The sequence below is a fragment of the Eucyclogobius newberryi genome, unplaced genomic scaffold, assembly GCF_026437365.1.
Source record: "Eucyclogobius newberryi isolate DKJ021-1_F unplaced genomic scaffold, fEucNew1.0.hap1 SCAF_9, whole genome shotgun sequence".
Taxonomy (NCBI): Eukaryota; Metazoa; Chordata; class Actinopteri; order Gobiiformes; family Gobiidae; genus Eucyclogobius; species Eucyclogobius newberryi.
Window position 1 is genome coordinate 16,279,543 of NW_027316532.1, and position 19,170 is coordinate 16,298,712.

Below are 19,170 nucleotides of genomic sequence, written 5' to 3' on the forward strand. Positions count from 1 at the left end.
AATATGCAGCGATTAATCTGAATAAACATGATACTGTTCTTTTCTTTTTTAAAGTGAATCTTTTACTTTTGCCTCTACACTCCTTCTGTTCTACATCAATAAAACTCAACTATATTCAGCTATAATGTCATGTGGGAAAAACAATAAAAAAAACATTCAATCAAGATTCAAATGTGTCATTATTTCTGCCGTTTACATCAAGTCAACAGAAATCAAACAAAACATTGATGATTTTTCAAAGTTACAGCAGCAACACATTCTTTTTTAGCTTGTTTTTTTCACACTGTCAAACAGAGAACCATTTAGTCAATTTGCGTCAAAATAAAAACTTAGCAGAGACAAGAGTTTGAACGAGAAAAAACATGGATAAAATCAGCTTTTTTAACGTTTTTTGTCAGATGCAGGACCTCGGTTACTGCGAAATATTTAGTTTATGTGATATCGATACTTTTTGTGCAGTTCTACTTTGAATACTTTAATTTAAAACATGTTTTCAATGTCCTTTTCAGAGAGGGAAATAAGAAATAGGGACAAAACTATCTAAAAATATGTTGTTTCCATTACATTTTACTCACAGCTGTGATCAAGTCTCGGCAAGTGTCTACGACATTTGATTTGATTTCCGTGGATTTACAAAAAATAAAAGAAAACGTTTTAAAAGCGTTTATGGCTAGTCAGTCGTTCCTTTCTTCCTCTGAAGGACAAACTCAGACTCTGTTGTGCAAATGTTCGATCTGTGTCTCTGCAATCGTCGCTCAGTTCAAACTCTCGGCCTGTTCTCGCTCTTTTCTCTGTTTTTCTGCCGGAAATCGCGTTGTTCGGGTTAAAATCGGAAAAACTGAAGGTCAGAGTCTTAAAAACAGCGCGAGTACAGCTCTGCCCCGCCCCCAAGTCACACTGAGCAGCATCTGGCGCCTCCTGCAGGTGGACAGAGGAACCAAAGCTGGAGGGAGAGTGATCCTGCAGTGACCCCTGGAGGCGAGCAAATTGAAGCGCACAATTGACAAACGTAATGTGAAGATCTGCAGAGCTCTGAGTTTGTGTCTCAGTAAGATGGGGGTTTACCCGGCTTCAGGATCGGTACCACAACAGACTGTTTCCATACTAAAGGAATACAACCCGAATCCCAGATGTGATTGAAAAGACCTAAGACTAGACCAAGCGTTTCATCAGCTAAATGAGAGAGCATGTCATAGCACACCTCATCTTTACCCGGAGTCGTCTGCCTCGCCTTAGAAAGCGCACTCCTCAGCTCAAACAAACTAAACGGAAGGTCAAGATCATCTCGAGTCGAAGGCTGGTGCCCAATCAGCTCAAAATTCTCCACCAGAGTATTATTCCTGCATTGCCTTGCCGCAGGTGAGAGATTGTCAGAACTGTGCACCGACACAAAAGTACTGGCCAACAGTTCAGCTTTGTCAACGTCGCTGACTGCTTCAACACGATTCTTCATTAGAACTGGCATCCCATAACAGCGCTTAACTCCATTGATACGTTAATCATCCCCCAGACATCATCGAGTCGCGTTTCTCTCCCAATTTTGGAACAGTACTGCCTCCAATAGGTTCTCTTGACCGTTCTTACAGTTCTTCGCACAACTGCACGAGCCTTCTTGTAGTCAATGAGAGCATCCATAGTGTGAAGAGCCCTTACCTTTTTAAGTGCCTTATTTCTTGTCCTAACAGCTTTACCACATGCTTCATTCCACCACAGCACTTGCTTCTTATGGCCACCACCACTACTCTTTGGAATCGTGCCTTCCGCTGACTGTGTGATGAGCGAGACTATTGCTCTATGTAGTCCATCCACCTGAGTCAACCCTCCTTCCTGCAAAGCCAATACAACCGCCATCAGCCTTCCTTTGGAAAGCCTCCCAGTCCACACCAGCCAACTTCCACCTCTGGACCTTTGCCCCTCTGTCCACACAGCCTTCAATGCCAACCTTAGTGCGGATGGGATAGTGATCGCTTCCGAGCGAAAGACTACTAAGAACCATATTGTATGCTTTCTCCACATCAAAGAGTACCGCAATAACCTTATTTTTTTGAGTCCTGGCCAGTTGGATTTCAGATTCCAAACATAACACAGAATCCATGGTATTTCTGCCCCTGTGGAAGCCATTCTATGACTTTCGAAGAAGTAATCCAACCGCTCGGTAACCATGCGCTCCATGGTTTTCCCTAGCTCCAACGTCAAGTCAAGACGGGGCATGAGTTAAAAGCACATGAGGCCATCAAAGCGGAATGGAATGCATGTGACATCATAAAACACCCTATGTTGTTGTTGTTGTTGTTTTATGGCGGTTGGCATCCGAGTGTTGCATTACCGCCAGACTGTATTCCTTAGACTGTTGTTGCTGTTGTTATTGTTGTTGTTGTTGTTGTTGTTTTATGGCGGTTGGCATCCAAGTGTTGCATTACCGCCAGACTTTATTCCTCAGACTTTGTCGTAGTCCTCAGACTCTGTCGTCGTAGTCCTCAGACTCTGTCGTAGTCCGTAAAAGTACTCCTTCCATTGCTTTGGTGTTACAAAGCCCATGAGGTCATGATATGTCTTTGTGACCGGCTTTATTCCAGGGAGACTCTTCTTCATCTTCCTCTCCTTCTTTGACGTTCGGTGCTTCCACCGTACAGCTTTATTCTTCAGGCTTCATTCTATAGGCTTTAATATGTCCACTGATGTCGCCGCTTGGTAGCCGTGCGTCTACGAGACTGGGCGAGGACAGGAGACCACCCCCACCCCCATCTCGTCACTCTGATCACTCTGACTCCCCACAAGCAGACCCCCATCACTCCGACTCCCATTTAGCGCCTTTAGCCTGTTTTCTATATCTGCCCAATCAAGCTCCTTTGTTCCAAGGAATCTCCCTGCAGCTTTAGCAATGATCCTGATCCTTTCAGTTCTGCTTTGAGTCTGAGCAGCACAGTTTACAACATCCACCATAAAGAGTACAAAATCCTCTCTATCCACAACCAGGGTATTCTCATTAATTCTGGAACCTGCACACATGGGACCTCCACTCTTGAAACCTTCACACTTCTTGGGAGCCACGCTGGCCTCTCTCATTTCGCCCTGGCTGGGAGCAGCGCTGGCTCCTCTCTCTGTATTTACTCTAAACTCGTTACTTGAAACTTTCTTGACTGCATCTGCATAGGATATACCTTGAGAGACCTTTATTTTCTGCACCTCAGCAGCTCTTTTGCTAAACCTGCATCCCCCGTAGGCAGAGCTATGTTCTTCCCCACAGTTACAGCACTTCAGTTTTGCACCCACGTCACACTTCCCATACTCATGATCTCCTGCACATTTACCACACCTTTGCCTCCCTCTACAGACCGCTGCAATATGCCCAAAGCGCTGGCACTTAAAGCAACGCAGGGGCGGCGGAACATATGGCCTGACGCTATAGCACATGTACCCAATGAACACCTTACTAGGCAGGCACCTCCCTTCAAGTGTTACCATTACCGACAAGCTGTCACATCTTACCCCAAACCGGGTCACCTTCAAACGCCTAGCGTCCACCACAGTAACTCCCGTCAAATTCTCCTTAACTTCATCCACAGACGTCGCCGTAGGGACACCTATGATAACTCCTCTGACCGTGTTTCTTTCAGCATTAGACACAAGAATGTCCTTTCCACCCAGACGTTTAGTTCCAATCGCCTTCCGTTGCTGAGCCGCGTCCTTGCACACGACCAGCAGCGAGCCATCTCTAAGGACACTCGCACTCTTGATCACTCCCACAGCTACAGTTAGGCTCTTTGACAATGCCACTGAATTCCACTCCTTAAAGGATGCACTATCCTGTGCAAGCTTTATGATCACCTTACAGTCTCTGCTCTCACCCCGGACATCAATAGCTTCAGCCTCATCCTGCTGCTCATTCCCAGAACCCTCGGACGAGCTAAGGGACTTTTTACGTTTCCGGGCACGTGCAGGCAGAAAAGGCTGCTCCTCCACGCCGTCCAGAACGTCTTCCATCCCCGATCCACTCTCCTCCGCCATCTCCCGTCTCTCCAGACCGGGTGTTGAGCAAGGTCTCCTCACAGTTTTGTCTTTTATGGCAGTCGACAGCATTACCGCCAGACTTTATTCCCCAGACTTTGTCGTAGTCCTAAAAGTTGTTCTTCCAGTGCTTTGACCTCCAGTGCTTTGACAAAGCCCAAGAGGTCATGAGATGCCTTTGTCATTGTATCCTATCATTCAATGGCTGGAGCCCCTTCCTCTGGTTGGCTTAAAGAATAAAGCCTAGTCTTAAGTCTTAAGATGTACAAAAGGGGAAGGAGAACTTCTTAAGGATACAAAAACAAAGACATCTCATGACCTCATGGACTTTGTGACACCAAAGCAATGGAAGAAGAACTTTTAAGGACTACGACAAAGTCTGAGGAATAAAGTCTGGCGGTAATGCAACACTTGGATGCCAACCGCCATAAAACAACAACAATTGATATCCGGAGTGAGAGCAGAGACTGTAAGGTGATCATAAAGCTTGCACAGGATAGTGCATCCTTTAAGGAGTGGAATTCAGTGGCATTGTCAAAGAGCCTAACTGTAGCTGTGGGAGTGATCAAGAGTGCGAGTGTCCTTAGAGATGGCTCGCTGCTGGTCGTGTGCAAGGACGCGGCTCAGCAACGGAAGGCGATTGGAACTAAACGTCTGGGTGGAAAGGACATTCTTGTGTCTGATGCTGAAAGAAACACGGTCAGAGGAGTTATCGTAGGTGTCCCTACGGCGACGTCTGTGGATGAAGTTAAGGAGAATTTGACTGGAGCTACGGTGGTGGACGCTAGGCGGTTGAAGGTGACCCGGTATGGGGTAAGATGTGACAGCTTGTCGGTAAACGCTTGAAGGGAGGTGCCTGCCTAGTAAGGTGTTCATTGGGTTCATGTGCCATGACGTTAGGCCATATGTTCCACCGCCCCTGCGTTGCTTTAAGTGCCAGCGCTTTGGGCATATTGCAGCGGTCTGTAGAGGGAGGCAAAGATGTGGTAAATGTGCAGGAGATCACGAGTATGGGAAGTGTGACATGGGAGCAAAACTGAAGTGCTGTAACTGTGGGGAAGAACATAGCTCTGCCTACGGGGGATGCAGGTTTAGCAAAAGAGCTGCTGAGGTGCAGAAAATGAAGGTCTCTCAAGGTATATCCTATGCAGATGCAGTCAAGAAAGTTTCAAGTAACGAGTTTAGAGTAAATACAGAGAGAGGAGCCAGCGCTGCTCCCAGCCAGGGCGAAATGAGAAAGGCCAGCGTGGCTCCCAAGAAGTGTGAAGGTTTCAAGAGTGGAGGTCCCAAGTGTGCAGGTTCCAGAATTAATGAGAATACCCTGGTTGTGGATAGAGAGGATTTTGTACTCTTTATGGTGGATGTTGTAAACTGTGCTGCTCAGACTCAAAGCAGAACTGAAAGGATCAGGATCATTGCTAAAGCTGCAGGGAGATTCCTTGGAACAAAGGAGCTTGATTGGGCAGATATAGAAAACAGGCTAAAGGCGCTAAATGGGAGTCGGAGTGATGGGGGTCTGCTTTTGGGGAGTCAGAGTGATCAGAGTGACGAGGTGGGGGTGGGGGTGGTCTCCTGCCCTCGCCCAGTCTCGTAGACGCACGGCTACCAAGCAGCGACATCAGTGGAAATATTAAAGCCTATAGAATGAAGCCTAAAGAATAAAGCTGTACGGTGGAAGCACCGAACGTCAAAGAAGGAGAGGAAGATGAAGAAGAGTCTCCCTGGAATAAAGCCGGTCGGTCTCTGAAACAACAACAACTATTCTAGTCACAAAGACATATCATGACCTCATGGGCTTTGTAACACCAAAGCAATGGAAGGAGTTCTTTTACGGACTACGACAGAGTCTGAGGACTACGACAGTCTGAGGACTACGAAAAGTCTGAGGAATAAAGTCTGGCGGTAATGCAACAATTGGATGCCAACCGCCATAAAACAACAACAACAACAACAGGACTACGACAAAGTCTAAGGAATAAAGTCTGGTGGTAATGCAACACTCGGATGCCAACTGCCATAAAACAACAACAACAACAACAACAACAACTACAGTAGGTGCCGGTACTGGATACCAGCCGCCATAAAACACCAAAGAAGAAGAAGAGATACCCTCCTCTCATTCAAGAGTAGAAGGTTGAAAACTGGAGAGAAGACTCATCTAAAGAATAAAGTCTGAAGTCTAAAGAAGATGGCGGTAAAGGCATATTTGCAGTTGGCTGCCAACAGCCATTAAAATCAACAACAACAGCCTTCTACTCGACACTCCACAAACTACAAATGCAAGTAAACATCAATTGAACTGAAATTATAGCAAACAAACAAGACCAATTAGGTTCTACAATCTTTTGTACACACTGCACTGTTCACTTTCTGCACTACAGCTGTAAATTGTGTGAACATAGTAAGCCTATTTTTTATCTTATTGTAAATTTGAATTGTTCTTCTTCAATGCATGCCCTATTTGATTCTATATATCTTGTTTTTATTATTGTTCATAGTTGTATGTTGGATGTTACACCGCAAAGCAAATTCCAATGTTCGTGAATTTTGTTCATTGAAAAATTTCAATAAATCTTTCCTGATTCTGATCAAACAAATAATTTACCCCAGAGACACAGGCTGAAGATCTGAAGTAATAAAAGTTAGTCTGCAGCAGGGCATCGCACACAGAGGACACAGATCTTTGAGTCTTGTGACTTTTGTTGAAATGGAGCAGATCTCTGCAGTGGAGGACTTCCTGACCTGTCCTGTGTGTCTGGAGACCTTTAAAGAGCCAGTGTCTCTGGGCTGCAACCACAGCTTCTGCTCCAGCTGTCTGCACCACTACTGGGACGAGAACAAGACCAAGAAGTGCCCCCTGTGTCGCAGGAAATCCTCTAAAGACTTTATACAAGTGAACTTTGCTCTGAAACAACTGAGTCTTTCCTTTTCAAAGAAGGAGCCGGCTCCAGCAGGAGAGAGGGAGAAGTTCTGCAGCTCACACCCAGAGCAGAGCCCTCTGTTCTGCCTGGACGAGTGTCGCCCTCTGTGTCCTGTGTGTGAGTTCTCTCTTCACTCTGGACATAAGGTGGTGTCTGTGGACTCAGCCGTGAGTGAACTGAAGGAGCAGCTCCACTCACAGCTCCAGCCTTTGGCCCAGAGGAGAGAGCAGGCCTCAGCCTTACAGCGACAGTATGAGGAAATAAACCTTCACGCACAGACACAGGTGAAGGAATGTGAGCGACAGATCAGGGCGAAGTTTGTTCGGCTGCACCGGTTCCTCCAGCAGGAGGAGGAGTCTGTGCTCAGAGCGCTGAGAGAGGAGCAGAGCAGACAGGCCCAGACCATAGAACCACAGCTGCAGAAGATCAGGGAGAAACTGTCCACTCTGGAGCAGAACATTCTCACTGTGGAGGAGCAGCTGAAGAGACAGAGCATGGACTTCATCAGAGAGTACAGACACACTCACGAAACCACCCAGACTCTGCTCTCACAGCCCGGCCCAGAGCTGGGACCAGGACTCCTGATAAACCAGGCCAAAGTCCTGGGCAACATGGGCTTCAAGGCCTGGGGCAAGATGAGGGCCCTGGTCCACTACAGTCCGGTCCTTCTGGACCCAAACACTGCAAACCGATGGCTCTATCCCTCTGAAGATCTGAGGGGAGTGAGACGTGGAGAAACTGAACATCAACAGGTCCCTTTAAATCCAGAGAGATTCACTAAATATGCAGATGTCCTGGCCTGTGAGGGCTTCAGCTCCGGCTCACACCAGTGGGACGTGGAGGTCGGGGACCATCCGGGATGGACCATTGGTGTGGCCAAAGAGTCTGTCGACAGGAAGAGAGAGAGAAAAGCTACTCCAGAAAATGGACTCTGGTGTTTAGCTCTTTACAGTGGAAAATACATTGATGTTGTTTGTAAAACTGTGAATCTAAAGCGAAGCCCTCAGAGGATCAGAGTCCGACTGGATTACGACAAAGGGAAACTGTCTTTCTCTGACGCTGAGGACATGTCTCTGATCTGCTCTCATGAAGAAAGATTCACAGAGAAGATATTACCGTATTTCTCTCTTGGTAAAGCTGGAGACGCTAAAACCAAAGAGATTAAAATATGTTCCACTGAAGGACTTTAAAATAGTTTTTATCTGTATCCAAACTTTTATCATTATTCTCCTATTTACTGGTTTAAAACATTCAGTTTTGTGTCATATATAAATTATTTTGTACAAAGTCTTAGATTCATTATAAAGATCAAACCGAGCTTTACCCGTTTCTTGTGTATTTACGTTTTTCATTCGCTGCAATGAAAGTGGTATTTGTTTTATTTTAACGTTTAGCGGAAGTGGGTGCTTTTATTGTTGCTTCCCAAACTTTCACAGGAAGTAGAAGTGCAGCATCACAAACTGTTCCCGAGCTAAAGCTAACAGCGTCCTGACTGCTTTTCGGGGTTTATTTAAGAGATTTATCCGCATCAGAATGGACTCGGCGGCGGTGGAGATAGACGGCAGTGTCATGGAGGGAGTAAGTACAAGTCCCACGTACAAAGCGCACAAAAAGTGTGAAAATATCCGCAACGCTAACGTGCTAACACAGCCGCGTATACAAATGAATGCAGCCGGGTTAGCATCGTTTAGCTTAGCGCCGCTCTCTGTCGCCGCTTTCCTCCGTTTTAACCCGTGTTTTTTTGTTCACAGGGCGGACAGATCTTGAGGCTTTCCGCGGCCCTCAGCTGCATCACCGGATCGCCGATAAAAATCACCAAAATCCGTGCGGGGAGAAGCCAACCCGGGCTAAAGTGAGTGACGCACCGGCTAGCGCGCTAACGTTAGCCTATTCATTCAAGCGAGCGGACTTGTAACATCGAATATTTACAAAACTCCTCGAGCCACAGACGCCACATTTCAGTCGCGCGTTCTTCCGGGGCACGTACACGGCGGGGCCCAGTTTCGGCCTCATTCGCGGTACCGTTTCGACGCGAGCTCAGTAGAAATCTTAAGTGCATCATTAGGGAAACGGATGCGACCGCCGGGACACGCAGGAGGACAAAGCGGCATCAAAACAAAAGTGCCTCTGATTCTTGACTTGTGCTGTCCTTAAAGTCCTTCTGCGTAACTACCGTGCAATGTGGACCTGGCGTGGTGGACGTGTGTGTCTGTTTCTACAAGGATCTCCCCGAATTACACGGTTAAATAGAGGTAATTAGACTGCGGCTCATTGTGCGGCAGAAGTTTGCTCTTGAGGCTCTGATTGAACAGTGACTAATGAGGGAAAACAGCAGTTGCGGTTCAAAAAGATCATCGTAGAAACTGTCTGTTCTTTAGTCATACCGCGTTGTAATAGTTCTAAGGATGTTCCAACGTGTATAATTGTGTAATTTGAGACTTTTACTCGTTTTACACATTTGCTTTTTACATTAAAATTTCATCATTTGGACTGGAGTATGCTGATGCTTGGTTCAAACACTCTCATGCGACGTTAACCTCAGCTTTTTTGGCGTTCAGTGAGACCGAGCTGTGGATATTTAAAAAATAATCGCTGTAGACATGGTCTTCAGAGCAGTGCCCGCTGGAAACATGGCTGAGTTTATAGTTCTTACACCGTATTTGATGTGATTTGGGTGAAATGTTCCAAATCGGCCTCAGAGTATTGGCAGATATTCCTTCCACGGTTTGAGTGTTTACTCTGTTGTGAATGTGAAGTCTGATCGCGTCATAATCAGTGTTTTGGTTTTGGTCTCCAGGGCGCAGCACCTGAGCGGCCTGCAGCTGGTCTCGGAGCTCTGCGGAGGAACTCTACAGGGAGCAGCGCTGAGCTCCACTGACATCAGCCTGAGTCCGGCCAAGATCCACGGCGGGAGCTTCACGGCGGACACGCAAACGGCAGGGTAAAGACCATACGTGTCTGACGGGACGGAGCGGCCGCCGTCTGCTACGGTTACGGTTGTTGTGAGGGAGAACAACATTGGTGCAACGCATTGCACCAATGCGTTGCACCAATGAAATTTCCCCATGTGGGACAATAAAGGAATATCTTATAACATCACGACTTAAAGATGATTTCACTTTAGATTTATTTAAACTTGAGAATTACAAAACGTGAGGTCTTCATCACACAAACGCGACAGCGAGGTCTCTGTCGCACACAAACGCGACAGCGAGGTCTCGGTCGCACACAAACGCGACAGCGAGGTCTCGGTCGCACACAAACGCGACAGCGAGGTCTCGGTCGCACACAAACGCGACAGCGAGGTCTCGGTCGCACACAAACGCGACAGCGAGGTCTCGGTCGCACACAAACGCGACAGCGAGGTCTCGGTCGCACACAAACGCGACAGCGAGGTCTCGGTCGCACACAAACGCGACAGCGAGGTCTCGGTCGCACACAAACGCGACAGCGAGGTCTCGGTCGCACATTGTTACGGCTCCAGCTTTATTCAATTGAAGTGTCCTGAATGACAAAATGTGTTCATGGTGAGCGTCTGTGTCGTCGTGGTGAGCGTCTGTGTCGTCGTGGTGAGCGTCTGTCGTCGTGGTGAGCATCTGTTGTTCATGGGACCGCCGGTGTCGTCATGGTGACCTTTGTCTTTGCAGGAGTGTGTGTCTGCTGCTGCAGGTGGCTCTGCCCTGTGCTCTTTACGCCGATGGAAACACACAGCTCTGTCTGAAAGGAGGAACCAACGCAGAGATGGCCCCACAGATCGACTACACTGTCAAGGTGACCTGTGCTCCTCTGACCCTGTGCTTCTCTGACCTTCTCCTCTGCTCCTCTGACCGTCTCCTCTGACCTTCTGCTCCTCTGACCCTCTGCTCCTCTGACCTTCTGCTCCTCTGACCTCCTCTGACCTTCTTCTCCTCTGACCCTCTGACCACCTCCTCTCATCCACATTTCAGTGTTACGATTATTGTAAGAAGCTAAAAGACACTTCCTGGACTTTGTGATGTTTGTTCCTCCTTCTTTGTCTAGATGTTTCCTCAGGTTTGTGACCCGCTTGAAGAACTCAACCCTTCTGAAAGTTAATGTTCTTCTCGTTTAGATGGACTGAATTGAAAAGATCACGTTTTTCTTTTGCCACAAATGTATTTTCAGACGAGTTGAAGTCATAGATGTGAACTTTTGGTCGTTTGAACGTTCACACACGTTTTGAGCCTTTGACACATGAGTTTGTTGACACGTCTCGCTCTTTGTTCCATCGTCTTCTTTTTCTCTTTCAGATTTTCAAACCCATCGTAGAAAAGTTCGGCATTAACTTCGACTGTGACATAAAAATGAGGTGAGAACATTTGAAACGTCGCTAGACTCTGAAGGAAAGGTAAAAAAGGTTAAAGAAAGGTAAATGTGTCTTAGAAGAAAACACATCCTTTCACCTGGAAACAAAAACAGACATTCATTTATTTCCACTTTTTTACAGAAGGATTTGTATTTATCAAGATAAAATATAATAAAATGACAAATTAAAGCTTTTCCAAGCTGGCCGTCTGAAGCTGAGATGTTTGCTACAAAAAACAGATTACAAATAAAAGTTTTTATAAACTTTCAAATAAAAGGTATAAAGTGATATTTCTGCACTTTTTGGATTCATTTGACACATTTTTACACTGAAAGTGACTTAATGACAAGAATGACCTCTGGAAAGAGAATATGTTTTGTGTAGGCCAAGATGATGAGGAGGGGGAGGAGGATGATGATGATGAGGAGGGGGAGGAGGATGATCATGATGAGGGCGGGAGGGTGAGGTAGACGATGATGATGAGGAGGGGGAGGAGGATGATGAGATGGGGAAGGTAGATGATGATGAAGATGGTGTGTTTCAGAGGGTTTTACCCCAAAGGTGGAGGCGAAGTGCAGGTCACCGTGAACCCAGTGAAGGAGCTGCTTCCTGTGGTGATGATGGAGCGAGGAAACATTACCAAGATCTACGGACGAGCCTATGTTGCCGGAGTGCTGCCCTACAAAGTAAGAGCCCTACGGGGTCCGCCTTTTAAAGTAAGAGCCCTACGGGGCCCGCCCTTCAAAGTAGGAGACCTACATGGCTCGCCCTACAAAGTCGAAGCCTGAGACACAGGGCCCGGTTTAGGGCCTTAGTCGGGGCAGTAGACCTCAGCAGAATTGTCTGTTTTCGGCCTAATTTTTACTCGTTTGTGTTTGTGTGTCGCAGTTGGCCAAAGACATGTCGACCGCCGCCGTTCGAACGATCAGGAAAGAAATCAAAGAGTTGTACATAAACATCCAGCCGCTGCAGGAGAAGGGCAACGCCTACGGGAGCGGGAACGGCATCATGTGAGGAAGCGTGACCCCAAACCCAGAGCTCTGTGTGTGTGTGTGTGTGTGTGTGTGTGAGTGACCCCAAAACCAGATTAGAATGTGTGTGTGACCCCAAAACCAGATTAGAATGTGTGTGTGACCCCAAAACCAGATTAGAATGTGTGTGTGACCCCAAAACCAGATTAGAATGTGGGTGTGACCCCAAAACCAGATTAGAATGTGGGTGTGACCCCCTCACCAGAGCAGGGTGTGTACGTGGGTGTGACCCCCTCACCAGAGCAGGGTGTGTACGTGGGTGTGACCCCCTCACCAGAGCAGGGTGTGTACGTGGGTGTGACCCCCTCACCAGAGCAGGGTGTGTACGTGGGTGTGACCCCCTCACCAGAGCAGGGTGTGTACGTGAATATGACCCCCAAACCAGATTAGAGAGAGTATGTGAATATGACCCCAAACCAGAGCAGAGTGTGTATGTGGGGGGCCCTAGACCTCTTCAAATGAGACCTTTTTCATCAAACCTATGCTAACTTATAATATTCCCATTCTCCAAGGTCTAATTTGACTAAATATACCAGTTACTTTGATCTTGGACCTTGGCTATGCCTGCCTCAAGAGCCATGTAGTTTTATTGTTGACGTTTTTCAAAAACGCTGCAAAATTGGGGATATCGTGTCTGTGTTTACTTTGTAGGTTCCCAGAGGTTGATGCTATAGCATTGAAAGTGGTACAAATGCATATGGTGTCAAACACATGAACACCAGTGTAAATTCTAACTAATTTTAATGCACAAACATATTTATTTTTGATGCTTGGAAAGGATGACATCACATGATCCATAACTTTATCAATAACCTTACACTTTCCACAGATAGTTATGGCCAGTGAAGAGATTTGTAGCGCTGCAGATCGTTTGTCACTTTCTGACAACCAGACTACAGCCGTGATGTCGGCAGAGATCTTGATGACTTTGTTATATCAGCCTCCACTACAAGACAAAAAAGGATAAACACTCTCAATAACTTGAGCCAAAGTTACATGAACTACTTCAATGAAAGTCCCCAGGTTACTCAACACTACACTGGGATTGAAAACTTGTAAGGGATGTTCTTGTTGAAACATACCTAGTGGAAAGTCTTGCGGTGCTCTTCTCTGGTGCTCCACAGTATGAAGAAGGGAAGCTGCTTGGTGTGCCCTTCATAGAAAGGTCTGATTGAAGAAAAACTAGACAAAAAGGTATTCTACTTTGCTTGTGGTATCACATATCAGAGATAATAATTGGAGGTACACGGGAGGCTGTGTTCAACATTGTCAAGAGTACCGATGTACCGAAGAGAACCCGATGCTCAAGAATGTGAAAGAGAAGTGGGACAAGTTGGAAAAGGACTGTCCAAGAGTTCTGGGCCTAGTTGAACAAAATTTGAAACGGAAGAAGACGAGCACAGTTGCAGTTGTAAGCAATTTCCTTGAGGAAGCAAGTCCGAGGGCAGATTACAGAGCGGTGGCAGAGCTCTGCCTTGAACCTCCTCGAAGTATCCACTGGGCCAAGCCAGGTGCAATTCAAAAGGCCCGCTGGATGAACTGGAACTTTTACTGTATTAAGATGCTCATGTTTTCCAAGGAACTCAACCTAGACCATAGAGAATGGGAATATTATCAGTTTGCATAAGTTTGATGAAAAAGGTCTCATTTGAAGAGGTCTGGGGGGGCCCCCTCCCACAGCAGAGTGTGTATGTGTGTGTGTGACCCCAAACCAGAGCAGAGTGTGTATGTAGGTATGACCCCCTCACCAGAGCAGTGTGTATGTGACTCCAAACCAAAGCAGAGTGTGTATGTGGGGGGGGCTCACCAGAGCAGAGTGTGTACGTGAGGGGCCCCTCATCAGAGCAGAGTGTGTATGTGTTTGTGTGTCCACACGACAGCAGCTTTTACACACAACAAACCCAAACAGAGACAAAAGAAGCTCAAGTCTTTGGTGGTTGTGACCAGAGAAACGGTGCAAGTGCTCATGGTTTTCAGATCCTAAAGCCCGTTTTCCCTGTGGATCACATGGTGTTTTAATCAAAAAGATTCAGTTAACACGTTAGTGTTAAATGAATATAACTTACAAAATAAGTGACTATTTGCAACAACGACAGTTACATTATTAAATTTAAATGTCAATAAACGACTAAACAGTTTCAGAGTTTTGTCAAAAATACACGTTCATAAATATTCTCCACCTGGAGCTGTTCAGTCGCCACATTTTGACCTTTTATTTGGTTAGAAATGTGGCCATAACCGCTGTGAAAACTGTTGTTTATTGAGTTTATTCCGGTAAAAACACTGAAAAAAATTATAATCGTGACCGTTTTCAAAGCAAATTTAAGTGTTTTTAATTCTGTTGTCAAAAATATCTCTCATTCAAAGTACTTTTTAAAATGTGTCTGTTTTTGTCCCATTTGTCCTTCAGAAAGTTTGCTTGATGTCTTTGGTCTCATTCACCATCGTTTCTTTGTCTGGATTTGCTCTTTCAGAATTATCGCAGAGTCGTCCACAGGTTGCCTTTTCGCAGGATCAGCTCTGGGGAAAAAAGGTGAGTCCACGTTCGTCCACTAGAGGGCAGTGACACCCCCTCTCCCAAATGGTCCTGACCAAAGCGCTCTCCGGGCCTCACCTCTGACCTGTGCTTTCTCCTCTCGCCGCAGGGGTTTACGCAGATAAAATTGGGATCGAAGCTGCAGAAATGTTGCTCCGGAACATCAGACACAACGGCTGCGTCGATGAGTTTCTACAAGACCAGGTTTATCTTTTTATGCTTTTATTTTGAAGTTTTGAGAAGGAAAAGGCGTGAACAGAACAGCCACACCAACAATACTGAACGTAAATCAGACTTTTGAGCAAAAACGCCGCAAAGGAGAGAAAAAAAGCTATTAATTTAAAAAAAAAATCATAAAAATGAATAAAAGTAATAATGATAAAAAAATATATATATAATAAAAATACTACAAGTACTGATAAGAATAATTTTAAAAATATAGTATAAGTCGCACCAGCCAAAAAATGCGTAATAGAGAAGAAAAAAACATAAGTCGCACTCGAGTATGATATGCAGTTGAAAGTGTGAAAATAACAAATAATATCACATAAGTCGCTCCGGAGTATAAGTTGCACCCCGGCCAAAACTATGAAAAAGGTGCGACTTTTAGTGTTTTTTAGACGAGCAGAAGACACTTTTTACCGTCTCAAAGGCTTGTTTAAATGAAAAGCTTTTGGCCACGCCCCCAGAGACTTTCACACTTCAGCTGCTCGTGTTTGTAGTTTCTCTGGGACGTTTGACTTCATGAGATGAAAGCTCAGGTGCAGCCTCTGACCTCTGATGCTCTGAACCTGCTGCTGCTTCCACCCAACGTCCTGGAATGATCATTTTGAGGCTTCGCTCGCGTTCGATGCTTCGCGCTGTCAAACCCGGACGGAACAAACGGGCAAAACATCGACTTTGTGACGTTTTTCCACTTTTCTTTTTCCCAGTTAATAATCTTCATGGCTCTGGCCAAAGGAACGTCTCGGATCAGAACTGGACCGGTCACTCTGCACACACAGACGGCCATTCACCTGGCAGAGCAGCTCACACAGGTACTACTGCAAATACTACTGTGCGAATACTACTGCGTTCACCTGGCAGAGCAGCTCACACAGGTACTACTGCAAATACTACTGTGCGAATACTACTGCGTTCACCTGGCAGAGCAGCTCACACAGGTACTACTGCAAATACTACTGTGCGAATACTACTGCGTTCACCTGGCAGAGCAGCTCACACAGGTACTACTGCAAATACTACTGTGCGAATACTACTGCGTTCACCTGGCAGAGCAGCTCACACAGGTACTACTGCAAATACTACTGTGCGAATACTACTGCGTTCACCTGGCAGAGCAGCTCACACAGGTACTACTGCAAATACTACTGTGCGAATACTACTGCGTTCACCTGGCAGAGCAGCTCACACAGGTACTACTGCAAATACTACTGTGCGAATACTACTGCGTTCACCTGGCAGAGCAGCTCACACAGGTACTACTGCAAATACTACTGTGCGAATACTACTGCGTTCACCTGGCAGAGCAGCTCACACAGGTACTACTGCAAATACTACTGTGCGAATACTACTGCGTTCACCTGGCAGAGCAGCTCACACAGGTAATACTGCAAATACTACTGTGCGAATACTACTGCGTTCACCTGGCAGAGCAGCTCACACAGGTACTACTGCAAATACTACTGTGCGAATACTACTGCGTTCACCTGGCAGAGCAGCTCACACAGGTACTACTGCAAATACTACTGTGCGAATACTACTGCGTTCACCTGGCAGAGCAGCTCACACAGGTACTACTGCAAATACTACTGTGCGAATACTACTGCGTTCACCTGGCAGAGCAGCTCACACAGGTACTACTGCAAATACTACTGTGCGAATACTACTGCGTTCACCTGGCAGAGCAGCTCACACAGGTACTACTGCAAATACTACTGTGCGAATACTACTGCGTTCACCTGGCAGAGCAGCTCACACAGGTACTACTGCAAATACTACTGTGCGAATACTACTGCGTTCACCTGGCAGAGCAGCTCACACAGGTACTACTGCAAATACTACTGTGCGAATACTACTGCGTTCACCTGGCAGAGCAGCTCACACAGGTAATACTGCAAATACTACTGTGCGAATACTACTGCGTTCACCTGGCAGAGCAGCTCACACAGGTACTACTGCAAATACTACTGTGCGAATACTACTGCGTTCACCTGGCAGAGCAGCTCACACAGGTACTACTGCAAATACTACTGTGCGAATACTACTGCGTTCACCTGGCAGAGCAGCTCACACAGGTACTACTGCAAATACTACTGTGCGAATACTACTGCGTTCACCTGGCAGAGCAGCTCACACAGGTACTACTGCAAATACTACTGTGCGAATACTACTGCGTTCACCTGGCAGAGCAGCTCACACAGGTACTACTGCAAATACTAAATATAAATATAAAGGCAAACTAAATAACACTTTTATTCTTATGTGGTGTTTAACTCCTCTGTTACAGTGTAAAGTACATTTTACTGCAGGTACTCTGTATTCTGTCACTAAATACATGTTCAAAGTGTTCTTCATCACTGTGATTACACGACTTTAAAATAAACCAAGTGTAAGTCTCTGATGAAGGTTCTTCTTAAAGTCCACGTGTCAGTTTAAACTCACATTTCACTAAAACGCACTGAACACTCTTATATTTCACATTTGACCGAACATTTTGCCCGTTAGTGTAAAGTTTTTATAATTGTACTTCCTGGTTGGACACGAGCACACAGCTGTTACCATAGCAACCAGACTGTAAACAAGAGCCAAACTCCACATAAACGACAATAGTTCTGACCTGACACACAATAATACCATAAAACACCTTTATTTAGTCCAACCATGGTTTAAACTCTGTCTCACACTGATGACATCAGAGGGATTCAGCTCCACTTCCTGTCATGGAATTCATTTAAAGTCTTAACATTGTTTTGTCTTTTGTACTTGTGGAGTCGCTTGCTTGTCTCCATGGAGATGAGGTCTTATGTCATTCTGTGGAACATTCCAGAGAAAACTACATCTCCATGGAGACGAGCTACTGGGACCCTCCTCCTGAAAAGTGACAGTGCCTCTTTAACCCGCTCTCTGCCTTCTCTCTCTGTCACAGGCCAAGTTCACCATCTCGAAGTGCGTGGACGAGCCGAGCGGAAACGTGACGCACCTGATCGAGTGTGAGGGGTCAGGGGCCGTGAACCCTCTGACCCCTGGACTCTGACCCCCTGACCTCTGACCCCCTGACCTCTGCTGTAGACTGTACACGACTCACGGCTGTAGCTCTGTCTGACTCAGGATGAAATAAACTGCACACGTCACTAAGGCTCGTCTGCTCTGTCAGTGTTTGGAATGTGCTTTTGTACACAAAATGTTCAAAGGTCCACTCAAAGGTCAGCCTAAAGGTCAGTTTAAAGGTCCGTCTAAGGGTATCCTGAAAGGTCAGCCTAAAGGTTTGTTTAAAGGGGCGTTTAAGGCATCTGGAGATGATTTATGGACTCAACAGAAACGGGAGACTTCTGGATCTCTACCATTGACATAAATCTGAAAACTGGAAGATTCTGTGTTTTTGACGCTCTGAGGGAGAGAACTTACTAATCAGGATTAATGAAAGTGTTAATGAAGCTAAATACAACTCCAGCTGTGTTTCTGATCAGGGAACAACACAGGGTAAATAAGTAAAATTTAGCATGAAATGTGTCCTTTAAACAGTCATCTGGACATCGTCGTCATGGAGACGCTTCCATTTCCATCCAGAAGTATCAATATTATGTTTGTTCTTTTATTATATTTTTAAAGGATTTAACGTCTCCATCTGTTTTTCAATATAATACAAACTTAAACCTCTCGTCATTCTGGAAGCTTCTGTTCTGTATTATTCACATTTAATGGAAGTGTGAGTTCTGTTTGAGTTAAAGGGCTTGTTTTATAAGTTCACTTTAGTAAAGAGCCTCTAGAACAGGTGTTTTTAGCTGATCGGACGTCATTGTTTAAAGCTTTTCTCTCATTTGCTGTGACGTTTCTGAACCACAAATGACCATCAAGGAGATGTTCACTGGTGCAGCCATAAAAGTTCAACCGTCTTCAGTGTTGTTTTTGTTCCAGCTCAAGTCATTCGACAGTATCAGACCAAGAACTATACACTCTTTCACAATTTTCACCTCAATAAAAATGACACTAAGATAACAGTTATTACGTCTGAAATCAAAGACAAGTCCACATGTTTTAGAAGTATTTAGATGGAGGACATTTCTTCACTCGACATTCTGTAGCTATCATTTACACTGAGATCAATGATGATATCGTCAGCATATTTAA

The 19,170-nt window shown here is 45.7% G+C and overlaps 2 protein-coding genes across 2 annotated transcripts; both read left to right on the forward strand.

Moving 5' to 3' along the window:
• Window positions 1-6,659: 6,659 nt before the first annotated feature.
• LOC140354386 (zinc-binding protein A33-like) lies at window positions 6,660-8,242 on the forward strand. Its single transcript, XM_072439382.1, has one exon. It carries the CDS (start codon window positions 6,716-6,718, stop codon window positions 8,117-8,119), a length of 1,404 nt encoding a protein of 467 aa, XP_072295483.1. The 5' UTR covers window positions 6,660-6,715; the 3' UTR covers window positions 8,120-8,242.
• A 105-nt stretch (window positions 8,243-8,347) lies between these two features.
• Window positions 8,348-18,177, forward strand: rtca (RNA 3'-terminal phosphate cyclase). The gene is made up of 11 exons (XM_072438786.1): window positions 8,348-8,507; window positions 8,681-8,781; window positions 9,727-9,870; window positions 10,577-10,700; window positions 11,198-11,256; window positions 11,798-11,939; window positions 12,142-12,263; window positions 14,759-14,817; window positions 14,930-15,024; window positions 15,753-15,857; window positions 17,969-18,177. Exons 1-11 carry the CDS (start codon window positions 8,463-8,465, stop codon window positions 18,074-18,076), a joined length of 1,104 nt encoding a protein of 367 aa, XP_072294887.1. The 5' UTR covers window positions 8,348-8,462; the 3' UTR covers window positions 18,077-18,177.
• Window positions 18,178-19,170: the final 993 nt, after the last annotated feature.